The sequence below is a fragment of the Dermacentor variabilis genome, chromosome 6, assembly GCF_050947875.1.
Source record: "Dermacentor variabilis isolate Ectoservices chromosome 6, ASM5094787v1, whole genome shotgun sequence".
Classification (NCBI taxonomy): Eukaryota; Metazoa; Arthropoda; class Arachnida; order Ixodida; family Ixodidae; genus Dermacentor; species Dermacentor variabilis.
The window spans coordinates 126,108,923-126,133,316 of NC_134573.1; the positions used below are offsets into that span (position 1 = coordinate 126,108,923).

At 45.2% G+C, this 24,394-nt stretch overlaps 1 protein-coding gene across 4 annotated transcripts in view; it reads left to right on the forward strand.

Annotated features, from left to right (window-relative positions):
- Positions 1-904: 904 nt before the first annotated feature.
- Positions 905-24,394, forward strand: part of por (Protein-serine O-palmitoleoyltransferase por) — a 56,719-nt gene continuing 33,229 nt past the window's right edge. The window contains exons 1-3 of one of the 4 annotated variants that reach the window (XM_075695712.1): positions 970-1,060; positions 12,539-12,593; positions 20,476-20,674. In XM_075695712.1, coding sequence (XP_075551827.1) covers positions 20,476-20,674 — 199 coding nt within the window. In that variant the 5' untranslated portion in view covers positions 970-1,060; positions 12,539-12,593. Of the gene's footprint in view, positions 1,061-2,860; positions 2,921-12,538; positions 12,594-19,902; positions 19,969-20,475; positions 20,675-24,394 lie in introns of those variants that run through there. The other 3 variants (XM_075695710.1, XM_075695709.1, XM_075695711.1) reach the window with 3 other exon arrangements.

The following is a 24,394-nucleotide window of genomic DNA, read 5'->3' on the forward strand; positions in this document are numbered from 1 at the left end:
TACAATCCACGCCTTCGCAATAGTCAACTCTTTGGTGAAGCGCCAAGCCAGGCTTGCGAAGCTCAACGAACTTTTTTTTTTTTTTTTTTTGCGTCTTCGATGTTTAACCAAACTCCTCTCAAATTTTATATTTTTGGAGCGCAGGTTGCAAAGACAACATGATGCGAAATACTTGCAAATAAGAAAAGAGACAAGGTAAGTTAGCCTGGAACGCGATGGTAAATGTTGTTTTGCAAAGACACGTCAAAGCACCGCACAGATGTGGCGAGAACGTGTGGACGTGCAAAGCCAGCCATGGAAGGTCAGTAGCGCGCTGCCTGCGGGACACAGATAGAGGAAGAGATAAGCCAAACACCGCTTGGCTGCTTTTGTACTCCTTTTGCGTTCTTTTGCAAATCCCCTATTCCTGAAACGTCCTTGACTCGATTCCTTTAAGCGCTTGCACTTACAGCGCAAAACGGAACGCGGAATTCGCTGACTAGGCTAAATAGCCGCCCTGTTCGCCGCACTTCCCTAACCGACTTAAAGGTGTTCGTTTCAATGGTTTTCCGACAAGTACACCCCAGGAGCCCTAGGGGGCCTTGGACGTCCACACGAGGTGGGTGGCTGGGAGGGGACGGGGCGGAGGTGTATGAGGGTCTTTCTGACCCTTTCGACACGCTAAGCGGTGCGCAAATTTGGTCCATATGCGGAACGGGCCGGACAACGAGGCTCTCCCCTTCGACAAAACGGGGAACACTCGACGTGCATACGTGGACGAGGCGCCGAGGGGTGGGTCACCGAGGCAGGTCGTGATTGAAGACGTCCATCAAGTAAAAAGAAGAAAGAAAAAGCGAAAGAGAAATTGAAACGGCGAACGTGCGGAAATACATCTGGATCCCAAATGGAAGCAGAAGTGCAACAATTGCCATTTGTTCAAGAGACGCCGCAATTGTGTTGTCGCCAACTGCCTACGGTATTTTCTTCCTATCTCCGCTTGTGTCGCGCCGCAGCTGCAGGTTCAAAGCATACAAAATATAGCCAAGTCTGCCGATTACGGTAAATTACCACGTGACCTCAGGTAAGCGGCTTAATTCTCATTTCTAAATTGCCGCCGAAAGAAACCGCTCGTTCATCTATGTCGTTTCTCTTGTTTCTTTATGAAGGAGAAATGTGCGGTTCTAGAACAAAGCCGCTAATTTATACACGCAGTCGTGTGGCGAAGAGCGAGAGACCATGCGAGTTCGACCGCTGAACACGTTCACCGAGATTTTCTTTGAACTGCATAATTATACGCGCACATTTCTCCTACGGCCAAGATTACAATCACGCTCGCGGCGCTGATCCAGACTAACGTTCGGTCGAGAGCTCACGGGCATGCGTCAGTGCCTCAATCAACCTCTCCATCGAGAATTAGTCCTACGCCGGCCAGATCTGCATTTCTCTGGTCTGTCCCCCCGCCCGCAGACCCAGCGCGGTCGTCTGTCGCAACAAAGCAGTCCGCGCCAGACGCCGGCGACTTCTGTCAGCCTCGTTTGCGGCCCTCTCGCTAAATGCCCCGCAGCTCGGCACAGAGAATGGCTCTTCCGGAGACGAGCCCCTCTTGCATCCGAAGCCGTTTATCTGCGCAGGAAACGGCGTCGGCGGGGAGAAGGGCACGGCGTGCCGTAGCTCGCACCCTCGCCTCTGCAATTAGGCGTGGCAGCTGCGGCGGTGTCCGGCGCGGTTGTTCGGAGCGCACTAAATGGCCGCGCGCTCTTTCTCGACGAGGGCGGCCCTGCGCTGCGGGCGAGGATGAATACATCTTTGTTGTAGTCGTGACGGGTTCGCTCTTCGCTGCGGTGGCCTCCTCAGCCACGACGCAGAGGAGGCGAAGAAGAAGAAAAAGGAAGAAAGAAACCCGGTTTTCCCCGACCCCACAGAGTCGGGGTAGAAAGAATGGAGCTCCAGCTTTTGCCTGCTGTGTGTGTGTGCGCGCACACGCATGCACGCACGCACGCACACGAATATACACGCGCACATAAAAACACGCGTATGCGCGCACAAAAACAAGCGCGCACACGCACAGCGCACACGAACGCAGATGCACGCGCTCACGCAGAAAAGCGCGAGCGCGCACAGCCGGGAGATTTTACAGCTGCTACGAGCACCGGAGCGAGATAATTGTTTCGCGCGCTGTAAAACTTTGCACTCTGGGAGCGACGTTTATCGGAGGTGAAGGAAATGCTCGTGGGATTAGGAGCGATAGGCGTGCGTGTGTCAACACGTTTCTGAGAAGCCTGGGGCGTGGGCGCATTTCGAGATGTGTCGTTTCTCAAAATGTGAGAACGCACGAAAAATAGCCGCTTTTATTGCAAGGGGCAGGGCAACGGGGGCGATTTTTCGACATGTCAGCGCTATTGTTGTTTTCGTTTCCTCGGATATTTTTGTAGCCTGTAAGGCAGCACAACGCCGCGTAACAACTCTTTCTTTTAATAAGGCAAAGTACTACGAGGTCACCGGAAATTAACCAGACATCCCAGAGAAACAGCTTTCTCATGACGTATGTGCCACGTCTTGGTGACGTAACGAATTTCAAAGTATTCTTTTTTTGTTGTTGTTGTTGGTATTCGGTCCGTCGTGCCGCAGTAAAAAGTTCCCGAAACTTGCTAAGTTCGGCCTTTCGCTCCTTTAGAATACGAGTATACAATGCGGCCCATCTTTACCGATAAAAGATTAACTAAACTAACTAAAGGCCCAACTGGACGCCGTTACTGCGTGCTTGGTAACGTCACGGCGAGGCTAATGACGTCACGGCAACCTTAGTGCGGCAATTTCAAGGCGGCGTCGCCACGCGTCCTTCTTCTTCACCCTTTCTTTTTTTTCTTCCTTTAGCTTACCAAGCCTCGATCATCTCATGGCCTCTGGCTGTGGCTTTCTCCTGTTGAGCCCGAAGTCGCAGGTTCGATTCGTTTCTATGCTCATGTGTACTTGAATGTAGGTGCACGTTAAAGAACCCCTGGCGGTCAATATTAATCCGGAACTCCTCCACACAAAGGCGTTTACCATAGCCTCCGAGTTGCTTTAGAACGATAAACACCATGAATCAGTCAAATGAACTCTTTTCTTTATTGTACAAGGGTGATTTACTAATGCAGCTCAGCAAACTCTTTTCTCCTTTGCCCCGTTAGGACACTCGCGGAAGCACGGTCAGTGCCTACGATGGCTGCATGTACACAAGCCTCACGATGGTGCTAAGTCGATGTAACCTTCGCATCGCCTACTACTACAACAATTTAACGCTGAAAAGAAAGAAAACGAGCGCGAACAGGGGCACTAGTGTACCACTCTAATTGCAAGACTCGTTTTCAGCGCAGAGCTAGCTGCTGAATATTGCTGAAGGCAGGAATTAGTGCGTATGTACTAATTCCTTGGTGTACATATACATACCGGGTGTTTCTGCGAATTACACACAATTTTACTCATTGAGCTGACCTACACGAAGAGGCGCCCATTAATTGCACACGAAATCAAAATGCAAAATCAACTAATTAACAAACATTCACCAATTAAGTTTTCAACTAAGGAACTTGGGCAGATTCTGCAATTCACTAATTGTAGCCTATGAGACTGCAGGGCAAATCCACTTGAAAAGAATTCTGTGGATGGCACCATCTTAGTTCGAAATATGCGCCATCAAACTTGCGTTGAAAATGCATTGTCGTTCCACTCACTTTTTTGAACAAAACGCCATTTTATGCGTCGAAGTACAATAATTACTGGACCACCAATGTGTTTCTTCGCAAAGTTCGAGAACTGACGCCTCGAAACTGGTGTCCAAGTGGATTTGTTCCAAGTGGATCCGCCTTGTGAACGCCCCGGCTACAATGCTAAAACTTAATTAGTGATTTTTGTTAATCAATGGCTTATGCATTTCGATTAGTCAAGTTTTGTCTGCCTCTTCGGGTAGACCATCTCAAGGGCTAGAATAATGGAGCCTGCCACAGGCGGCTTTTAAAAATTGCTTAATGTCTTCGCGGAAAAACCCAGTGTTCGTGCATTTACAACTGGGGACGTATTCTGGAGCAACCCACTTCAGCGATACTATCGCCGTAAGGCGCGCGCTGATTGCCTGGTTGAGCAAAATCGGGTGACGTAGTGCTCAACCGACCAATCAGCTCGTCCGATTTTGATAAAACAGCCTAGTCAGCGTGCGCCGATGGCGAAGGCGTGGCCAAGGCGATAGCCTCGCCGAAAGTGATCGTTTCAAAATACGGCCCCTGATCGTTTCAGAGAGCCCTAAAAGTGACCTTAACTCGCTGAAAGACAATGAAAGCTGTAGAATAAACGCGTATAGTATAACCACTGTGAGGCTTCGATCAAAGCCTGTCGAGATCACCACGGCACAACCAACACCCTTCATTATCTTCTTATCCCTCTCCCGTTCCCCAGTGTAGGGCAGCAAACCAGATGTTTCAGTTTTAGTTATAACCTTCGTGCCTTTTCCGTTCCTTTCGTCTCTCTCTCTCTCTTATGCTCGCAAACTTGGTTACTGACGAAAGTTCGTATAGCGCTGCCAGAGTGCTGTCAGCCGTCCAATCGAATACGCTATATAATAAATAGGGAGATAAGCGGCGAAAAGACGCGAACGCAAGGGAAGAAGTGGACATAACGAGTGCTAGACTTACAAATAACATTTATAGATGAAGAGCCCTACCCCAGGAGAAAGAAAAAATAAATAAACAACGGCATAAGGCGTAAAAACTTTTGACACAGAAGATACCCCTTTATAAAAACAGAAAATATCCCCGAGCCAAGCCATTGCGAAGATAGCTATAAGCTATTTATCTGTTAAAATCACATAAAGCGCACTCGTTCTGTCTTTCTTTCTTTCTTTTTATTACGCGAAAATATGCGACCATGGTGAAGTCTGCGATACTAAACAGGCGAAGCATCCTATGCGCGTATGTACAGTCTCCTATCAAATGTTCGCAGGCCACAGCTTGTTCGAAAACATTCACTCTCAAGCAAGTGGCAGGGCTTATGGAGTAATTTTGGCAGTCGGAAGCTATGGGTGGTGAGAAACAGTGTCCCCTATATTCTCTCTCTTCACAAAAACCTTGGGACTCTATAATCCGATACGTGTCATAGGGCACGAAGTCAACGTGTTCGCGCAAGCTGTGGCCTGAAAACGTTTGACCAAGCCTGCACGTACAGGCAGGGTCGAAAGATTTAATGTATACTGGTTCCACGAAAAAGTGGAATATTGGCACAGTTTTAGCTTGCAGACATTTAAACAGTACAGTATACAACACTGTGCTAGTCGTGCACAGTATATATCACATGTGCATGTAGCACATTTGAAATTCATGGAAGTGTGCCCGCAGGTTCAGGAAATTTTCTGCTTCTTGTATATCATATATCACTCGTCCCGCAAACAAGTTGTCTCTGCCCGTCATATATCTTGTTCTGTTTAAAACAGCCCAGCAGGAGTGTATGGTGTGGACTACTTATCATGCTGTAGCACTGAGCACCGACGCAGAATAGACGGGATCTAGAAGCGCTGTCTCATATCCGAAGGTTTATTACAGGCACGTGACAAGTATATATAGGGAGCAGAAAGCGCCAGAACGAGAACGGAAGAACACACACAAAAAAAGCACATATTTTACAACAGCACTGCACCAAACACGCGTGAGTAAATATGATGTAGAAAAGCACGTAGTACATCCATCCTTTGTTAGGGGAATGGAGGGCTGACACGCACTCCTATTAATAAGCACGCGCAGGTGCGGGAAAATCAGTCCGCCATTTGTTTTACAAATGATGGATGTATTATTCCTCCCGCGCCTCTCACATACATACATACATACATACATACATACATACATACATACATACATACATACATACATACATACATACATACATACATACATACATACATACATACATACATACATACATACATACATACATACACGGAACACGTACTTTCCTATAACGTGCTTTTCCAAGATTATTTAATCGCACATGTTTGATGTAATGCTATTGCAAAAGGTGCTGATTATTTCTTACGGCGTTCTCGTTTTGGCTGTTTGGGGTATTTTTCTTTAATACCATATACAGTATTTAAAAAAGAATGTCTGTTTCAGATGACATAATTGTATCCATCGAACTGGATTACTCGAAGCGGCGGACATTTATAGCACGAGAAAAAAAATGCATAATCCGTTAATTAACAACATCCCCCCCTCTCTGAATTACCAAGTTTAATTATTTTCTTTGTAATTGCAAGTTGTGCATTTTATTGCAATTTACTAATTGTAGCTGGTGAGTTTGCAAGACGTATATGTCCACTTATAACGATTTCTAAGGATCGCATGGGTTTCGAGATACGCGCCGTGAAACTAGCGGTAAAAATGCACTATACGTTGTTCCACTTACTGTCGTAACAAACCGCCGTTTTATGCATTGAAGCACAAAAGTAACTGGAACGTACGTCCACACATTTCGTCGCACGCTTTGGGAATCAATATGTCAGAACTGGTGTCATCCTGAAAATTCGTTCCAAGTGGTTATTCCTCGCGAACTCACCGGCTCCAATTCGTAAATTGCAATATGTGCCGTAAAGTAAAAAACTTGAAGTTAATTAGTAGGTATTCGTTCATCAGTAGATTATGCACTTCCGTTACACGCGCCAATAATGTCGGCCTCTTTGAGTAATCCAGCTGAATGACTAGAATTGCGCTATCCGCCACAGGCAATTCTTAAAAACTTCTGTGTGGTCTAGAAAACACAGACAGACAGACAAAAACACGGGATACATTGCCACGTGTCTAACACACCCACCTATCGAAAGGTAGCCGCTTGTGTAGTCCTTTCTGTAACAAAACGTGGTTTTACGCATTGAAGGGCAAAAGTAAATGGAACGCCAACGCATTTCTCTGCAAAGTTCTGGAATTAATATCTCGACGCTGATGTCATCCTGAGAATTTGTTCCAAGTGGATCTGCCTTGTGAACTCCACGGCTTGAACCTTGAAACTTTTGTATGGGCCGTAAGGTACTTAGTTAAAAACTCAATTAGTGAATGTCTGTTGATTAGGCGATTATGGATTTCAATTTTTTTGCAAGTAGTGTGCGCCGCTTCGAGTAGACGACTTCATGAACCCGAATTGTGCTGTCTGCCACAGGCAACCTATAAGAATTTTCGAAAGTGTTTGCTGAAACAACCTGTATATTTCGGTGCTCACCAGGTTGTCAGAATCAGCGCGAAGTTTTTGACTACAGTTATTCTCACCGCATGTAGGTGCAGTTTTAGTTCAGCAGCGTGTGTTAGCCGTATAGTACAAACCAGCATCCTTAAACGAGGAGGCATAGGCGGAAAATTTTCATTTCTGCCGGAAGGGGAGGGGGGGGGGGCGACAAACCTTCCGAACCCCCATATATATATATATATATATACATCGAACCCCCATATATATATATATATATATATATATATATATATATATATATATATATATATATATAACATTCATAAAAGAAAAAAAAGGCGAATGTTATGGGCATATGTTTTTATTGACGTTTCGGCCGATAGACGGCCGGCCTTCGTTGTCCGACGAAGACTATATATATATATATATATATATATATATATATAGCTCACAGTAGGAGAAAGTTCAATTTCACAGCCTGAGTACTCTCCCACCACCAAGAATCTGGCGTCTCTTGGTGGTGTAATCTTCCTTCGTGTAATTGTAATTCCTTCGTGTAATTCCTCCGCTATTACTCATACTGCGTCGCCTTTCCGGTGAAACTGCAGCCTCTCTCTGTCTTCTTTTTTTTTTTTTTTCTGTGAGTCCAAATATAAGCGCTCCTGCGCATGACTGCTGTTGATTCTGATTTCGAGTGAATCCGGCTTGGCCTCATTTCGGTTACTGAGTGAAATATACAGGGTGCCCCGACTATCATGCACCAAGACTTTTCTGCAAAAAAGATCAGTTGCATTACTCGAACAAAACCGAGTGCATATTCTTTCCAGTACAGTGGAGTAGCCGCCAATAATTATTTCGTTCCTGAAATTCAATTCGACAATTGCTATTAATTATCTAATTCGACAAGTACTGTTCTAATTATTAAAGTGTCATTAAGGCATTTGTATGGTACCCTCACATGACAGCTGACTGCTGTGCTTTCAGCGACGTACTCATTGCGTGCAATATTTTTCGACTGGCAAGCAAAGCTCACGAAATATAAAAAATACCACGTGACTGCGCTCCCACCCGCATCATAAAGCAGCGCCCTCAATAAGCTGATTGAAAGCAAATGCATTGCCTGCCGCAAACTCGAAGAGACAGCGCATCAGCTTGATAATGGTACGGAAGGAGCATCAACAGCAGGTTTCGCGGCTTTGCAGCTATTCCTTACTCTCTAAGTCACACTTATTATCCGTCTCTGAAGGCCGACTGGTCACATTGATAACAAAAGCCCCTTGATAACGAGGCCGGAGAGCCGCTCTGACCACGCACGAAGCGCGAAAAGTAATGTAATAGGCATAGCATGTTTCAAAATCCCGCCTTTGCTCGTATAGCATCGACAGAGTGCGTGCGCATATATATTTAGCACCAGAAACTTGCTTCGAACCAAAGCCAAATTAAAGTGACTGTTTTAGTTTTCATAAGAGTGTATACATACTGCAAAAACAGATTCATGCCATCAAAAAAAAAAAAAAAGTGAAATAAACAGACCGGGATTCGACCCACGTGTTGAAAAAAGGCAAAACCTGCGTTCAAGAAAGTAAATAGCCACTTCTAAATGAGCCGAATTGGCAATCGCGACGCCCGCACAAGAAGCGATGAGAAAGAAAATACATCAGATTTAAGCGTGCCCTTATTATCTATGAATTCGTAAGTGCCGTTGAACACCAGCTGCTGCCCAGAGGATGTGTTCGAATAGGGTTTCTTCTGTATAGCTACATAGTACTCAGTCCGCTTTATCACATCTTCAGTGGCTTTCTTAATGACCGACGCTCGAATTCTAGGCAGTCATCTGTTATCCTTGTCTTCAGCTAATCTGACGTACGTCTCGATCTTATAAGTACGATCTTTCACATAACCTCAAAGAAAGAAATCGAGTGGAGAGAGGTCAGGTGAGCTAGCCGGCCAATTTACAGGCCCGAGCCTTCCAATCTATTGCGCATGAAAAGTCGTATCCAGCCAGTTTCCTGCTCGGCCGCCGCTGTGTGCTAGTGCTCCATCTTGATGATACCACAGTAGTGGAAGACGTGACAGCGGGACTTCGCTGAGAAACTCATCCACCACTCCTTCAAGGATTTCGTCCACGTAATGCTGTCCAGTCAGTGTGTGATCGAAGAAGACAGGACTTGATTATATATCACCGGCGAAAATTCCGCACCCCACATTGAACGACCACTGGTACTGCATGGTGCCGATTGCGCTTTACCAAGTGTTAATTTTAGTCACTCCAATCATCATCATCATCATCATCATCATCGTCATCATCATGATCAGCCTGGTTAAGCCCACTGCAGGGCAAAGGCCTCTCCCATACTTCTCCAACTACTCCGGTCATGTACTAATTGTGGCCATGTCCCTGCAAACTTCTTAATCTCATCCGCCCACCTAACTTTCTGCCGCCCTCTGCTACGCTTCCTTTCCCTTGAAATCCATTCCGTAACTCTCAATGACCATCGGTTATCTTCCCTCCTCATTACGTGTCCTGCCCATGCCCATTTCTTTTTCTTAATTTCAACTAAGATATCATTAACTCGCGTTTGTTCCCTTACCCAATCTGCTCTTTTCTTATCCCTTAATGTAACACCTATCATTCTTCTTTCCATAGCTCGTTGCGTCGTCCTCAATTTAAGTAGAACCCTTTTCGTAAGCCTCCAGGTTTCCGCCCCGTACGTGAGTACTGGTAAGACACAGCTGTTATAAACTTTTCTCTTGAGGGATAATGGCAACCTGCTGTTCATGATCTGAGAATGCCTGCCGAACGCACCCCAGCCCATTCTTGTTCTTCTGATTATTTCAGTCTCATGATCCGGATCCGCAGTCACTACCTGTCCTAAGTAGATGTATTCCCTTACCACTTCCAATGCCTCACTACCTATCGTAAACTGCTCTTCTCTTCCGAGACTGTTAAACATTACTTTAGTTTTCTGCAGATTAATTTTTAGACCCACCCTTCGGCTTTGCCTCTCCAGGTCAGTCAGCATGCATTGGTGGCGGTGGTGGCGTAGAGGTAGAACACCGGCCTCGCATGCAAGAGGCCCTTGGTTCGAATCCCGGTGCCGCGCAATTTTCCACCGGATTTTTAAAGAAAGAAAAATCCGCGTGTTGATAAAATTGCATAAAAAGACTTGGAGTGTGAACTGATCCCGGTGACCAGAACCGGTAACGCACTCCCTCACCAGAGCAGGATTGGCCACCCTGGTGCAGTACTTGGCCACAACCTCCTATATGAACACAACAATCACTCCAGTAGTGTGCATCATGCAAATTTACCCGGGCGCTTCTGTGAAAATTGGCTTCACCTGTGCACATGATGTAGCAAAATAGTCCGGTGGCTCATCGGCTCTTGTGAGGACTCCGTTCAAGGAATCTAGATGATTCTGCAAATCCCTATATATCTCCCAAGCATTGGTGCTTGTTAAGGTGGTACGTGTGCAAGGCCGTCGTTTAGAATCCTCCAGACTGATGACTTGGAAATCGATACCAGGGCGGCCACGCCCCGCGCGCTATGAGGGTTTGAGGCCATAAATGCTAGAACATCCGTGCATAGGCTAGGGACTCAAAGATGGAGTCCTGCGCTGCTGTTCCTTGAACCTGCGGGTTTGTCTCAGGTTTTCATCGTTCCTGATTATAGTTGAAGCGTCTGGTCTACCGCCGCACCTCCATGCTGATATTATTTTTGCGGCCTTCCTCTTGTTGTCATTTGCAGCTCCCAAGGCAAGGATCACTTTAACCTTTTGCATGGCGACTGGGACGAAACAATGGCGCACCTTTAAACATTTGCAGTGGCGTTGTCAATTCGCTTTTGTGGTGATAGGTATTGTGGTAAAAAAAAAAGACCCATACGTGCACTTTATCTACGCTAAGACAAGAGCTATCACAGCTTGTTTCCAACTAACACCAAACGCGACGTGTTGCTTTGGCCGAGGCGCGGCAGATAAGGCACTAGCTCGATCACGATGTTTTACAGCGAAGCTGTATACGGCTAGCCGATTCGTCCGTCCGTCTCTCGCCTGTACGCCGAAAACTCCTCCGGCACAACCACATGCGAATGCACGAAAAAAGCGAAAGAGAGGCGCGGATTGGCTGCGCCAGTAGTGACGTCGTTGCTATCCGTCGCAGCCAAGCGCGCGCGCAGCAGTTTCTCTCCAGCTCCGACACGGGTAGGCGACGCGTCATACGTACTCCTGAGGAGTAGGCAGCTTTCGATCAACAACGCCGCGAGCAGAACCGGGAAGGAGCTCGTCTACACCGTCCCGATGCTGCAGCGCGGGTACAAGAACAAGCTCGTGCAACCAATCGCAAGCAGCAACTGCGTACCGAGGATCCGGCAGCCTATATCAAGCCGTCGTTTAATGAACCATCGGGATTAACCCAGTGATAAACACCGGGCCGCACGTTTCAACTTCGCTAGTTAACCATCTGTACGGCGTACTTGGGCGGTGATATTTTTCTTTATTTCCTTCATTTCGTTCTGGCTAACTTACAAGGAGCATGTTCGAGGATGCATGTGGGAGCGCACTCAGGTGGTATTCGCCATATTTCGCAAAGTTTATTTATCAGTCGGAAAACATGAGTACGCAAAAAGCACTTCGCTGAAAATACCAGTTACATGTCCCTTGCCTGTGTCCACAAATTCCTCATTGACATTTTTATAATTATGATAGTACGTCTCGAGTTAGATAATTAGTTACAATAACCTAATTAAATCTCAGTAACGAAAAAAATTACTGGCAGATACTTCACTGTAGTGCAAACAATATGCACTAGGTTTTCTTCGAGTAACGCATTGCTTTTTTTTTTATCTTGGTCCATGATAGCCAATTGGGACACCTTGTATATTCTCTGCATGCAAGTGATGATGTTCCCATCCATAATAAATGTTCTAGATTATTAGAAGCGTTTTTGTAATGAGTGGTTAGTTTTGCTTACTGCAAGGAGAAGCGATACTGAGACAGATGTCATTCACGTGCATTTTACACGCTGTTGATAAGAGACTCTGCCGAAGAGGTCACCAATGTCTACAGGCTTTCCTCAGGGTCAAAAAAGCACGCAAAACATTTTGAAGCGAGGTGAACATACAGTAACGTATTCTATCTCTAGGCATATATAAGCTATCTATACCTTTAGAAATAATTGTTAATTGGCTCTTTCTCTTTAAAGATGTAATAAACTTTGTCCTGTGCGTATAGTTAAATACATTGTGTATGTGCATGCTGTTTACAGTGAAAATTTAGAACAATGTTGAAGTGAGAAAACACGGATGAGGCAGCCGCCGCTGGTACTTCTAATGCGCTTGTTCTTCTATTATCATTATTTGCAGAAATAAAGCACAGTATGAATTAAAATCCGTGCACGTCCGTGCCAACAATGATGCGGTAAGCTATTAGGCATAATAAAGTTTTAAGTTAAAAGGTCGAAGCAAGTCAAAAGAAACGTCAAATGATGTGGGCGACAAAACTCTGGCAATGACACGCTAGGTTAGAGGGGGGGGGGCTGAGCCCCCTCCCCTCCACGGAGTCGGCGCCTATGCAAGGAGGAATAAACTTTATTTGTAAAAATGAGCAGCCGGTGGAGTTGTCCGAAGTGCGCGGCGTCTAGTCCAGGATGCCGTGGGCCTGAGCCGATAGCTTGGCCCTGCTCCCCAGAGAATGCTGGTCTTCAGGGCTCGGGCTTGTCAACTGGGCCTCCCACTGCTCGACGGTTGGTCCGGTTATGTGTGGTGTCGGTGGGCTGTGCCCACACTCCCATACCGCGCGGTAGAGGGTACCGGGCGCAGAGCAGAAGGCGCACTTGTAAGTGTAGCTCGCAGGATACATGGCGTGCAGCAGGGTGCCGTGCGGGAATGTGCCGGTCTGTAGTTTGCGGAAGATCACCGCCTCTTCTCTAGTCAGCTTGGGATGCAGGGGTGGGTAGGTCCTCATAACCAGTCTGTAGTGGCTCAGGATGTCGCTGTATGTTTGCGTGACGCCATCGTGTAGGTCTACCGGGGCTCGTGAACCCGGTGAGCATCCTTAAAAGGTGCAAAAATACCTACTCTGGCGATGACCGCAGTTCGGGACAACTCCACAAGAGCACGCGACACCCGCTTATCTTTCGCATTCAAATTTCCTTACGTGATAGACGCTTCGGCAAAAGCTCATGCTGCTTTTTTTCCACATTTACAAATACGTTTATAACTGAGTTGTTGTATGGTGGGAGGGTACCCACACTTTTTACGATGCGGGAGCGTTAATTGCTAATCCGGCGCTCGTACCGTAAAACTTCATTGTGTGCTTTGCATCTTTGTTCGGAAGTATGAAGAGAGTACTGAAAAATAAAAAGTAGGAAGGAAGGAAGGAAGGAAAACAAGAGATGAAAGGCAGAGAGGCTAATCAGATTAAGTGTCCGGTTGGCTACTCTGCACGGGGGATGGGGTAACGGGAAGAAAAGATGAGAAAACAAGAGCACATTAAAAAAGAAAAGAAGAAAATAAGTAAGCTTTTGGTGTACGTACGCATAAAGAAATGATACGCTATTCGAGCGCCCGTGCGTTGCCCGTACTTGTCTGTGTACTAATTTGCGCTCGGCGTTGGTTACTTCAAATATGTACCAACTTGACCAGCAATGTACGCTGCCAAGGCATCTATGCTCCTGAGTGAAAATAAGAAGCGGGGGGGGGGGGGGAATCGGTAAAAAAAATTGCAGTTTTGTTTCTCATTATGAAGACGAAAGAGTACGTCGACCGAGTTTAAGAAAAAATATAAACCGACTATGACAGCCATTTTGAAGGAGCGCTATAAAAAGAAAGACCTAAATCAGCTTAGATTGAGAAAGTATTCTTTCAAAACTTTCTTTTCGTTAATTTTGTGGCAAGGTGCTGTTTGCTAGAAGATTAAATAGAGGTAAAACAATTAATTGTGGTGGATAATTTTGTTTGAGTAAACAATCTTTAGGGCTCCACAATCTTTTTTTTTTTCAAGTCTCATGGTTCAAAGAGATTATTTTCTCTCAAACCGTTACATAATTTGCCGGTCGGTCTCGCCTTTTGCCGAAAATACATAACAAAAACAAGACGCCGTGGTTGCTTAGTGGCTATGGTTTTGGGCTGCTAAGCACGAGGTCACGGGATTGAATCCCGGCCATGGGGCGGTCGCATTTCGATGGTGGCGAAATGCGAGAACACCAGAGTACTTAGATTTAGGTGCAGGTTAAAGAACCCCAGGTGGTAAAAATTTCTGGAGTTCTCCACTACGGCGTGCCTCATAATCAGATCCTGGTTTTGCCACGTAAAACCTCGCAATTAAATAACAAAAACAATCCCGGCCGTCCCATCTTTCCTGATCCTTTGAGTAGTCACAGAAAATGTACCCGGCATTGTAGAGCCCTAATTATTAATATCCTGGCTATTTTTCAGTCTTTCGTAAAATATACTACTGAGCTTTTATAATATATAATTGATCTAGATATTTCCAAAGGCTCTCTATTGGTAACACTTGATGTAACATTCCTGTATGCTATAGTAGGATACAAATTAAAAAAAAAACAGCAGTTGGCAACCAAGGCACACGGACCGCACTGGGTTGTGTTACTCCGCCAGCCAATCACATAAGCAAACAAAGTCGTCGTCACGCTACCTTTTCAAAATGGCGTCGTAGTTGATACCTCCGTATCATCTGCTGTTTTTGAAGTGATGAGGTGTGCAACATACATGGACAAAGTGCATGGAGTCTGGGCATTTCACTTCTTAATAGTCCGCGGTACAGTTCCCGTTTTGCTCATGAAACTTCAATGCCAACTGAAGTGAAACTTGATAATAAATAGCTGCAGCGAAGCAAGTGTTTAATTTCAGTTCAATAAAGACTTAGGCTTTCACCGTTCCACTACAATAGACGAGTGAAAACGTATAAAATTACGCGCTAATAATTTTATTTTTGTAGTTACCGCCTTATTTAGGTAACAGGGAACATTTTAAGTACGAACTATTTGCAGCCTCGCGGAGGAACTGTGGCTGGCGGTTATGAGGGCGTGGGCGGGGCTTCACCGCAGACCTAAGCTGTATCCGACCATAGTCGCAAATCGCGGCTGTCCCGTAAATCCGGCGCAATAATGGGGAATTCGCCAAATCGCACAGGCGCGCCCACTGGGGCGCCGTGAGGCAGCGATGATTGGATGAAACGGTGCATTGGGGCGGCCCGGGGCGCACCAGTGCAATTTGCCGAATCCGCCGATTTGCTCAATTCGCCGTGACGTAGGTGTAGAATCGGAAATAATTATTTTTCTTTTGTTCGGTGCAAACATGAATAATGAGTGCGTACACATCATATCACATGGGCGAGTTTTCCTAGTTTTCGTGACGTCGCGTGACAGACAGGCGTTGTAGTTGTTGTAGTTGTGGCCCGGACATGTTTTTCCGCAGTGGCCGAAATGAAATAGACACAAATTGGGATAGCTTTACGTGATGGCGCTCCCTGTAAGCCGAATAACTTTATTTGCCTCGGGAGACCCTTGAGTATAGCGCAGACCGGCGGCGTAGACGCCAACACGCCATTTTTATTCCCAATCCGCCATTTGCCCTCCGTGATAGGTCAAAATGGCTCGGGACCCGCCCACTCGGGCGCGGCAGCCGACCGACCGGGCTGGACCGAATCCATTCTGACTTATCGCGGAGGGCTAATGGCGGATTTGGAACAAAAACAGATCGTAATAGTTTTATGCCTTACGTTACGCGGTATGGTCGTAACCATACCACGTGATACCGCAGACCGTACCGTTACGATATGGCCTGCAGCAACTGAGTTTTCTGTTCTGCCTTCGCATTATCTCCAACTGCCTATTTTCAGAACCTGCGCAATAGCCCTGGCTTAGCTGGCTGTTAAACAAAAAATTCGAAAAGAAAAGAAGTAAGAAGGGAAGAACGGTAGCAGGCTCGCGCCACCGTGCCGAAACACAACCCAGTTTCCGGCGAGGCTGTTTCTTTAGAGCGGCTGCAATAAGAATTTAAGTTGCCTGTAATTAAATCACATACTTTAAAACATTGCCCGAATATGACATCGTCCGTTTCCCATTTCTCCCATGGTTGCGGGATAAGAATGCGCAGATCGTAAAGCGCTTATAGCGCTCCGAATCACTGGTATGCGTAAGTTACTGAAAATATCGTAATTAGTCGACGCACCTCGAAGTTCGCCTACACATTGCCCATAACGCCTTTCTTTCTTTTCCTTTTTTCGACAAGTACAAATAAGGCGTCTTGTTTAGGGCGCACACCAGAGAATCTAACTATACGGCCCTCATATATAAAACATGAAAATAGGAGAAAAGAACGCAACAACAACGAGGGTATAGTGATTATTTGCAACACTTGTAACCCAGTATAACATGAAAGCGCCTCTACAAATGCACTTTACATGATCTCTATTTCCACGAGAAATAAACTTGGTGTACCATATATGCGGTTATATCGCGAGACATTGGGAAGCACACCTCAACGGCCGTATACGACACTTTCGGACACTTATTTAGAACTTTTTTTAAAAGGCCGGATTTAATCCGCACGCATTTACCCTCGCACAGAGCTTTGCCGCAGCTTTACCTCGTGTTCGTTAAAATTTGTTCTCGGTGGCATTTGTTGTTGCGCCAGGGCAGCGTGCAAAACTCTTGCGCCATTCATAAAACACGCTCGCAACCTTCCTGAACGCTTATACGTACGTATTTTATTGCAAAGGTTGCAATTAACCCACACACTTGGAAATTTGCCGACGCGTTATACATAACGTGGCCCTTTTCTTTCTTTATTTATTTTGCCAAATATACACAAGTTCACTGAGGACAACGGAGAAACCAAAAGGGTGCTTTATATAAAGGGTGCTTCTTTTTTTTAGCTGCACCAAATTTTAAAATATTGCCCATGGCAGATAGCAGCATTCTAACAGTTGATCTAAATTATTCGATGAGGCGGCCATTACTTCTACGAGGAATTAAAATGTCAAATTGAAAATTAATGTAATTACACTAATTAACATCTTTAATTAATTACTTCCCGCCACATATTTTAACCTACGAATTATAGCCGCTGAGTTCACTCGGCGCATCCATTTGGAACGAACTGAAGCCCAAAAGTGACTGGAACACCGATGCATTTCGTCGGACACTGAAAATTAATTTATCGGAACTGGTGCTGTCCGGAGAATTCGTTCCAAGTGGATACGCCGTGCGAACTCAGAGGCTATAATTCATAAATTGTAATTAATTAAGGAGTTCATAACTTAATTACGTTAATTATTCAATTGAACATTTTTATTTCTCGTGGAAGTAATGGCCGCCTCAGCGAGTAATTTAGATCAAGTGTTAGAATTTGGTTATCTGACAAACAATTTTTTTCAAAATTTGCTGCAGCTAAAAAAAAAAAGAAAGAAGCGCCCTGTATATACCAACCTCGTATGACGAGCAAACGAGGGTTCAGGAATCATTTGCATACGTGTTTAATTAAGCCAGGAACGTGAAAGTTTCGCAACACATTACAGTTAACACTGCAACTATTTTCACCATATTTGAAGTTGGTGTCTTCTACAGTTATTTTAGGAATCTGGGAAACATTGCGGATAGAGGCGGTATATGACACTGTGGAATGCTTGAATAATTATTCTTTTTATAAAGGCCGTAATCAACCAACATAGATTATACATTTATCGTTCGTCACTCACAGCATGCTTCCTACCGAATTTCAACGAAGTACTAACACCGTGCCTCACATAGTTCACCGAGGAGACCGAGGAAGAGCAATCTATACATGCCTCGCATAACGCATAGAAACTGAGAGAAGATGAGTACAGAAGATGAGATAAAGAAGATGATTAAAGCGAAAGCTTTAATGGCCCCGAACTTCCGATTTCGCCGTGGCGGTGCTCCGAGGAGGCACATGACGTCACAACGCGCGCCTCGCCGCGGATATTTCTCTCTCTCTCTCTCTCTTTCTCGCTCCCTAGTCACTACTGCCCATGCGCAAGTTCTCTAGAGGGTTTTGGCATGCGCCACTAGTAGCACCGAGCCACAGGTGTTCCGCCGCTGCGCACGCGCCTTTCCGCCGCCGCCGTTTGATATGACGTCACGCCGCGTTCCTCGTCGTTGCGCTTGCCTCCGCTCGCTTCACCAGCTGCGTCACATGCCTGATAACATGTCGGAGGATTGAAAAGGAGAGCTCGCGTGCGCCGCAACCACAGTTGAGGCGGCAGTATGGACGGCGATAATTCTGATAAGCAGGAGGAGGTCTGCAATCGACATCGGAACGAGGTGAAACGTATCGCCCAGGAAACAGACGAACAGCGTGCCGAACGACTGGCTAAACGCCGCAGCATAGCTAGACAACCAGACTAACCTGGACTTGCAATCAAGATTAACCAAGGCTAACTATGCTATGCGTTAGCTTTCGCTACGTATATCCTGGCATAGCTGAGCTGAGCCACTGCCAATTTTCAAAACGCACAATTAATAGACACACAGAGTGGCCCCCATTTCCTCTAAACATGAACTCTCTGCTAATTTTCGTCCTCCCAGGAAAGCGGGAAAACGTTTTAAGCCTCTCATATATAACGTCTATATATAAAAAATGGCTTGGATCGCATACGGCAGACATTGCCAGCTCCTGACTGGAAGCTCACCATTATCATTGAAAAGGAAGGTGTACAATCAGCGCATTTTACCGGTGCTGACATATGGGGCACAGATTTGGAGACTGACAAAGAAGTTTGAGAACAAGTTAAGGAACGCGCAAAGAGCGATGGAACGAAGATTGCTAGGCATAAATGTTAAGAGACAGAAAGATAGCGGTTTGGATCAGAGAGCAAACGGGTATAGACGACATTCTAACTGACATCAAGAGAAAAGAAATGGAGCTGTGCAGGTCATGTAATGCGCCAGTTAGATAACCGTTGGACCATTAGGGTTACAGAATGGGCACCAAGAGAAGGAAAACGTAATCGAGGGGCGGAGCGACGAAATTAGGAAATTCGCGGGCGCTATAGTTGGAATCGGTCGGCGCAGGACAGGGGTAATTGGAGATTTCAGGGAGAGGCCTTCGTTAGGGTGGCTAGCCACCCTACCTTCGTCCTGCAGTGGACATAAAACACGCTGATGATGATGGTGATGATGATGATATAACGTCTCACTCCGGCGGCGGCTGCGTATGTGCGGCTGAGCGCGGCCGCGCGGGCCCTATCTTGAAATCGATTTGCGCTGGGTACAGAGTCTAGGTGCACCGAGGGCTGACGACTTCGTGTCCGCTGTGTTTGCGCCGCTAAGTTCGCGTTGAAGCAAGATGCAGCACCAACTGAGGAATCATCTCGTTGCTGCTGTCGCTATTCCTCACGCCAGTGTTTTGACCGTCTTGACAACGGTCATCGAGCGAGATATGTTCATGTTTGCCTGCGTACGCGCGTGGCACCATGCTTGCCAATTTAGTTAGTTAACGAATGTTCACAAGTTTATATGACCCATATAACTACTATCCTTGCTATCGCAATCGTTGCTTCGCCTTTCGAGCGAAACTGTGAAATTTCTTTTTCTATAAATATAGCCTCTAGTAAATTGTGCCAACTGCAATATAGAGCATTTATACGACATTTTGCTTGCAGCTGTCTGTCTTATAACCTTCCGTCTTTTATGCTAACAATAAAAATGCACACAGCGGTATTTTCTTGTTTAATATGTCAGTCGCTGCAGTAGCGAGAGAGTCTTCAGAAAGACACTCAGGGCAGTGCTCAGGGATACCACAACAAGGTAAATAGGTAGCACCACCGTGCACAGCACCTGCATTTGAATTAGGGATTCTTCTGAACCCGTTGCACTCTCGTCGTTTTGCCTAGTTTTGCCTAATGAACTCTCATAGAATAAAGAACCCAGTGGCCCAGGGCAACAAGACCGCCGTGCCCTCAGAACATAATAAATCATAGCTTCTCTCTTTTTTTTTCGCATTTCTGGTACATTTAGATTAATTCTACTGAATGTGCCATTCGGCCCTCTTTTCTTACCTAACGTGTGCCTGGTTTTGTCGCCTTTGCCGTTTCCGAGCGGCAACCATGATAGGCGGGATGGCCGCGTTCATTCGCAAAATCTGCAAAGCAAAGTTTACTTTCATGGATTTCATGTCGGCGTTATTTACAGACCATAATCTTCCTAGTTGCTTGCAACTGCAGCGACGTGCATGCTGTTCGTTCTTGCCGTGCTGTAGGCAAAGTAGAATGCTTATTCATCGGTAATGACTGTGTGTCGTAACGACCGCGACAGATGGATTTCGACTACGACGACGAAGACCAGCTGCCCGACGAGGAGTACTACTTCGACGATGGCGAAGTCGTCGCTGTCCATGACGTCACATTAAGCGATTTGTACGCCAACTGCATAGTGCCGAGCTTGCGCGATGGACTACGCGCGGCAGTTGTTATTCTGCCTGCGTGTCTGCTTCTCAGGACCGTCGTCAGCACCAGTGAGTTTTAAGCGTCACTTCGCTCAACTTTTTTTGAATGGATTTTTTTTTTTATGACTGCGGCTTTCGCTCACGGCATGAGTTGCGAAGTCGATGCGTGGATTGTAGTAGTGGGAACACAGGAAACTGGCCACTGCACTGAGGGGGGGTGTCGTGTCGTCATGAGTTATTTAGGGCGCGCTTTAGTAGTAGATTTAGCGCTACCTATGAATAACCATTGGAATGACACATACTCACTCTTGGGGATTGGCCAATAACCGAGTAGCCCAAAATAATATAATATGCTATGTAATATTCAAAGTACATTAATCACTGATGGAGAATAGGTGGGTTAGGAACAAAATAACTAGAGCTTGGGGCGTATATTAATGAAAATAAAAGGAGAAAATCAGAACAAATGAGCTGACAGGACGCGCAAAAAAAAAAATAAGAAAGAAGCGAAATACACTGGTGCGTTCGTTGTGAAAGTGCAAGAAGATTAAAGCAGGGGGCGTATTAAGAACCAAGCTGAAAATAAATGCAATTCAAGCCGGCTTGCGGCACCATTGACGAAAACATTAATGAAAAAAAAGTCTATATAGCAATAAAAATAAATGACTGCTGACAACGAGTGGCCCTAACTTTGGCAAACTTACCATTGTACTTCTTTCTGGGCAGCAATGGCACCAATCTGTATACAGTGAACTGAATGTGCCGCATATTAACTTTAAAGCAATGCACACAGAACATCTGAAGATGGCCATAAAGACAGCTCAGATATTACACACTGGTGACTTTGAAATCACAGGCTAGAATGGCACAGTATTGAAAGACAGATCATCATTTACCAGGTAACTACCCCATAAAATTTTACTTGACCTTGCTGGTGGCATTGAAGCCAAGAGCAAGTATACATTATTTCACTTAACCATTACCGGTCCCTAATTATTACCTTTCTCTTTTGTACTACCTGCACAAACCAAATCTGCTTGTGTATCTGTAACCATGTATTTGTTATACTTAAAGGCAGGCCTCCACAGTAAAACTATGTCACTTGTTACAGCGAAGCTATACATGCCTAGGGTTCTGTGCATTTTTGTTCTCAGTGAACAAAAACTATCATCATCAATGGCTCTTACCCCCGTAAGCATTCATGCTCCCGTAAGCAAGGACAAAATACAATGGCTCATAGCCCCGTAAGGCGGAGACTACAAGCACTCAGCAAAGTGAAGCGAAGAGTGCCTAAATTCTTTCTAATCATGCATACAACATACAGAACAGCATGTCCAAAACTGTCATCATCAATGGCTCATACCCCCCTGAGCAGTGGCTCATACTCCCGTAAGCAATAAAAAAATGCAATGATTCATAGTCTCGTAAGGTTCATGTCTGCTCACTTTTCGTGAATTAGCTGCAATGACATTACCCTTGTTGTCGTTGTTGGTGTTTTCAATGTTGATGTGTCGGTACTGAAAAGGGAGTGGCTTACGCGTTCCGTGTTGTAGACATATCCCTTGCAATGCCACACTGATATGGCCCAACCGACCATCCAGCGGTGTGCGTGCATCGATTTGACATCATCAAAGAATGTGATTGCAGTTGCGAGTGAAATAACGACCACCGATCAAGACAATAAATGAGTGTGCATACCTTTCGTCACAATGACCACCCATCAAGAAAACAAATGAGTTCGTACCTTTGTTCAAAATTAAGTGTCACCTATGTGTCATGTGCTAAACAGCTTCGCTGATCAGCCATCTTCACAAAGTAGAATGGCTCACGATTTTTGTCCTTGTTTTACCAAAGAAAGTTTAAAAAACAAACATTGTTTATCCAGAAATCTTCATAGACTCAAAAGAACATTAAATATATATTAAGGCATGTGTCAGCTAGCTGAGTACTGATTCCTTAGAACTTTTAATCTTATGTGCTACTCATGGACATCGAAAGAAAAAAAAGCAAACAAGATGTGCCTCTATCATATTACAAATCTTATCAGTACAGGGTGAGTGTTCTGTAAGTCCCCACCTAGTGGACTGTCCAGTGAGACATAACCTAGTGAGCTGCACCAGTGAGAAGGAGACTGGCTAGGCACGCCTGTCTCCTTGCTGGTACCCTAGCCTAGCCAATCACCACTACAGCAGTAGCCGAAATGGACAGTCCACTAAGTGGACACATACAGAATTTGCTCCCCCCCCCCTCAATGCCCCCTTCCTGTTCTCACAGATTGGTAGCTTGCAGTGTGTAAGTATACATGCAGGTGAGCAGAGCTGACTGTAGACATTCAGCAAAGACTGAAAAGCTATGAAATAAAATAAATAAATAAATAAATAAAAGCTATGAAATAAAAGACATTGCAGTAAGGGTATTTACTGGTTTTAATCTTTTCGTAGTTGGTCTGTGACTTTTACTTCTGAACTTTGGAGCTGAAGGTAAGTTGCTTATTAGTGTAACCGACCACTTTTCTATTATACGACCTATTGGGCTGCTGGAGCCAAGGAAGTCACAAATGTACCATGGTGTTCTAGTTCAAAAATAAAGAGGTGGAGAAAAGAATGCAAGTTTTTTTTATTTTGCGTGAGAGTATAAAGGATGTGAAAAAATAAACACAGCCAGGGAGGGAGGCATTGATGAGGGCCGAACCCACGACATTTCCTCTGCAAATTGACCTAATGTGTTGATTGCACTCATGCTCCTATTTTTATTGACCTTAGTTCATCTAAACACTTTAACGCACCGTGTGTCATTTAAACCTTGAAGGCGCTGTGCGCACAGTTGTGCATGCAGAGATACTGCATCAAAAGCAAAAGATAATGGTGATGATGAAGATAATGATATTTAAAAGTTTAGACTTGTGAAAAAAAATGTGGGATTTGCATAAAATCTTGACATAAAAGCCAGACTTCGACAAATCTAAGAAAAGTGGGTTCTGTACGTGCAAAAAATGAAACAGGTTCATCTTTGGAATCTTTGTCTTTTCAAATTGCCGTTCAGATATTTTCATGCAAAAATGAAAGCTCAACATTTCTTTTAACTCCAGCTGCACAGAAAATTTGTTTACAGACTCTTGCCCACTGTCTACATGAAATTTTGTGTTGGTCGGGGCCGCAGAAGTGTTTGGCATTTGCCCATGCGTTGTCGTGATGCTGTAAATGCAATCCCAGTAGTTTATGCTGTGTTGCTCAAATTCAGTATGATTCTTTCCATCTACACGTGAACTTAACCCATTACATTCAGCAAACACACAGACGAGGAGGAGGAATAAATGTTTATTGTGAAAAATGTGTTCTTTCTTCACCCTAGGTGGGCTGCTCTTTTAGTCCAGAAAGCTGTTGAATAATCCTGTGGCCCGCGCCCGGTCCACCAGAGTTCGCTGACACTCCAGGCTTGGTGCCTTTAACATTGCCTCGCACATTTCTTCAATACCTTGTGGCAATTCTGAAGTTTCATCTTAAGTGTTTTTCTCGCGGTGTGGGCGCACCAACGCCATGTGTTGGAGGGTGTCTGGTACATCACAGAATTGACTTAGGCATGATATCTGTGTGAGGTGCATTCGGTGCATGACAATTCCATGGACATGTGTATTCGTTTGTAGTCTGCAGAGTTCGGTGGCTTCTTACTTGCTTAATTTTGGATGTGGTAGTGGATACCGTCAGCTTTCCAGTCGGTAGCGTTGAAATATTGTGATGCATTTGATAGGAATGTCCTCCACCCTCATTGCTTTCTGGAGCCTGTACGGCC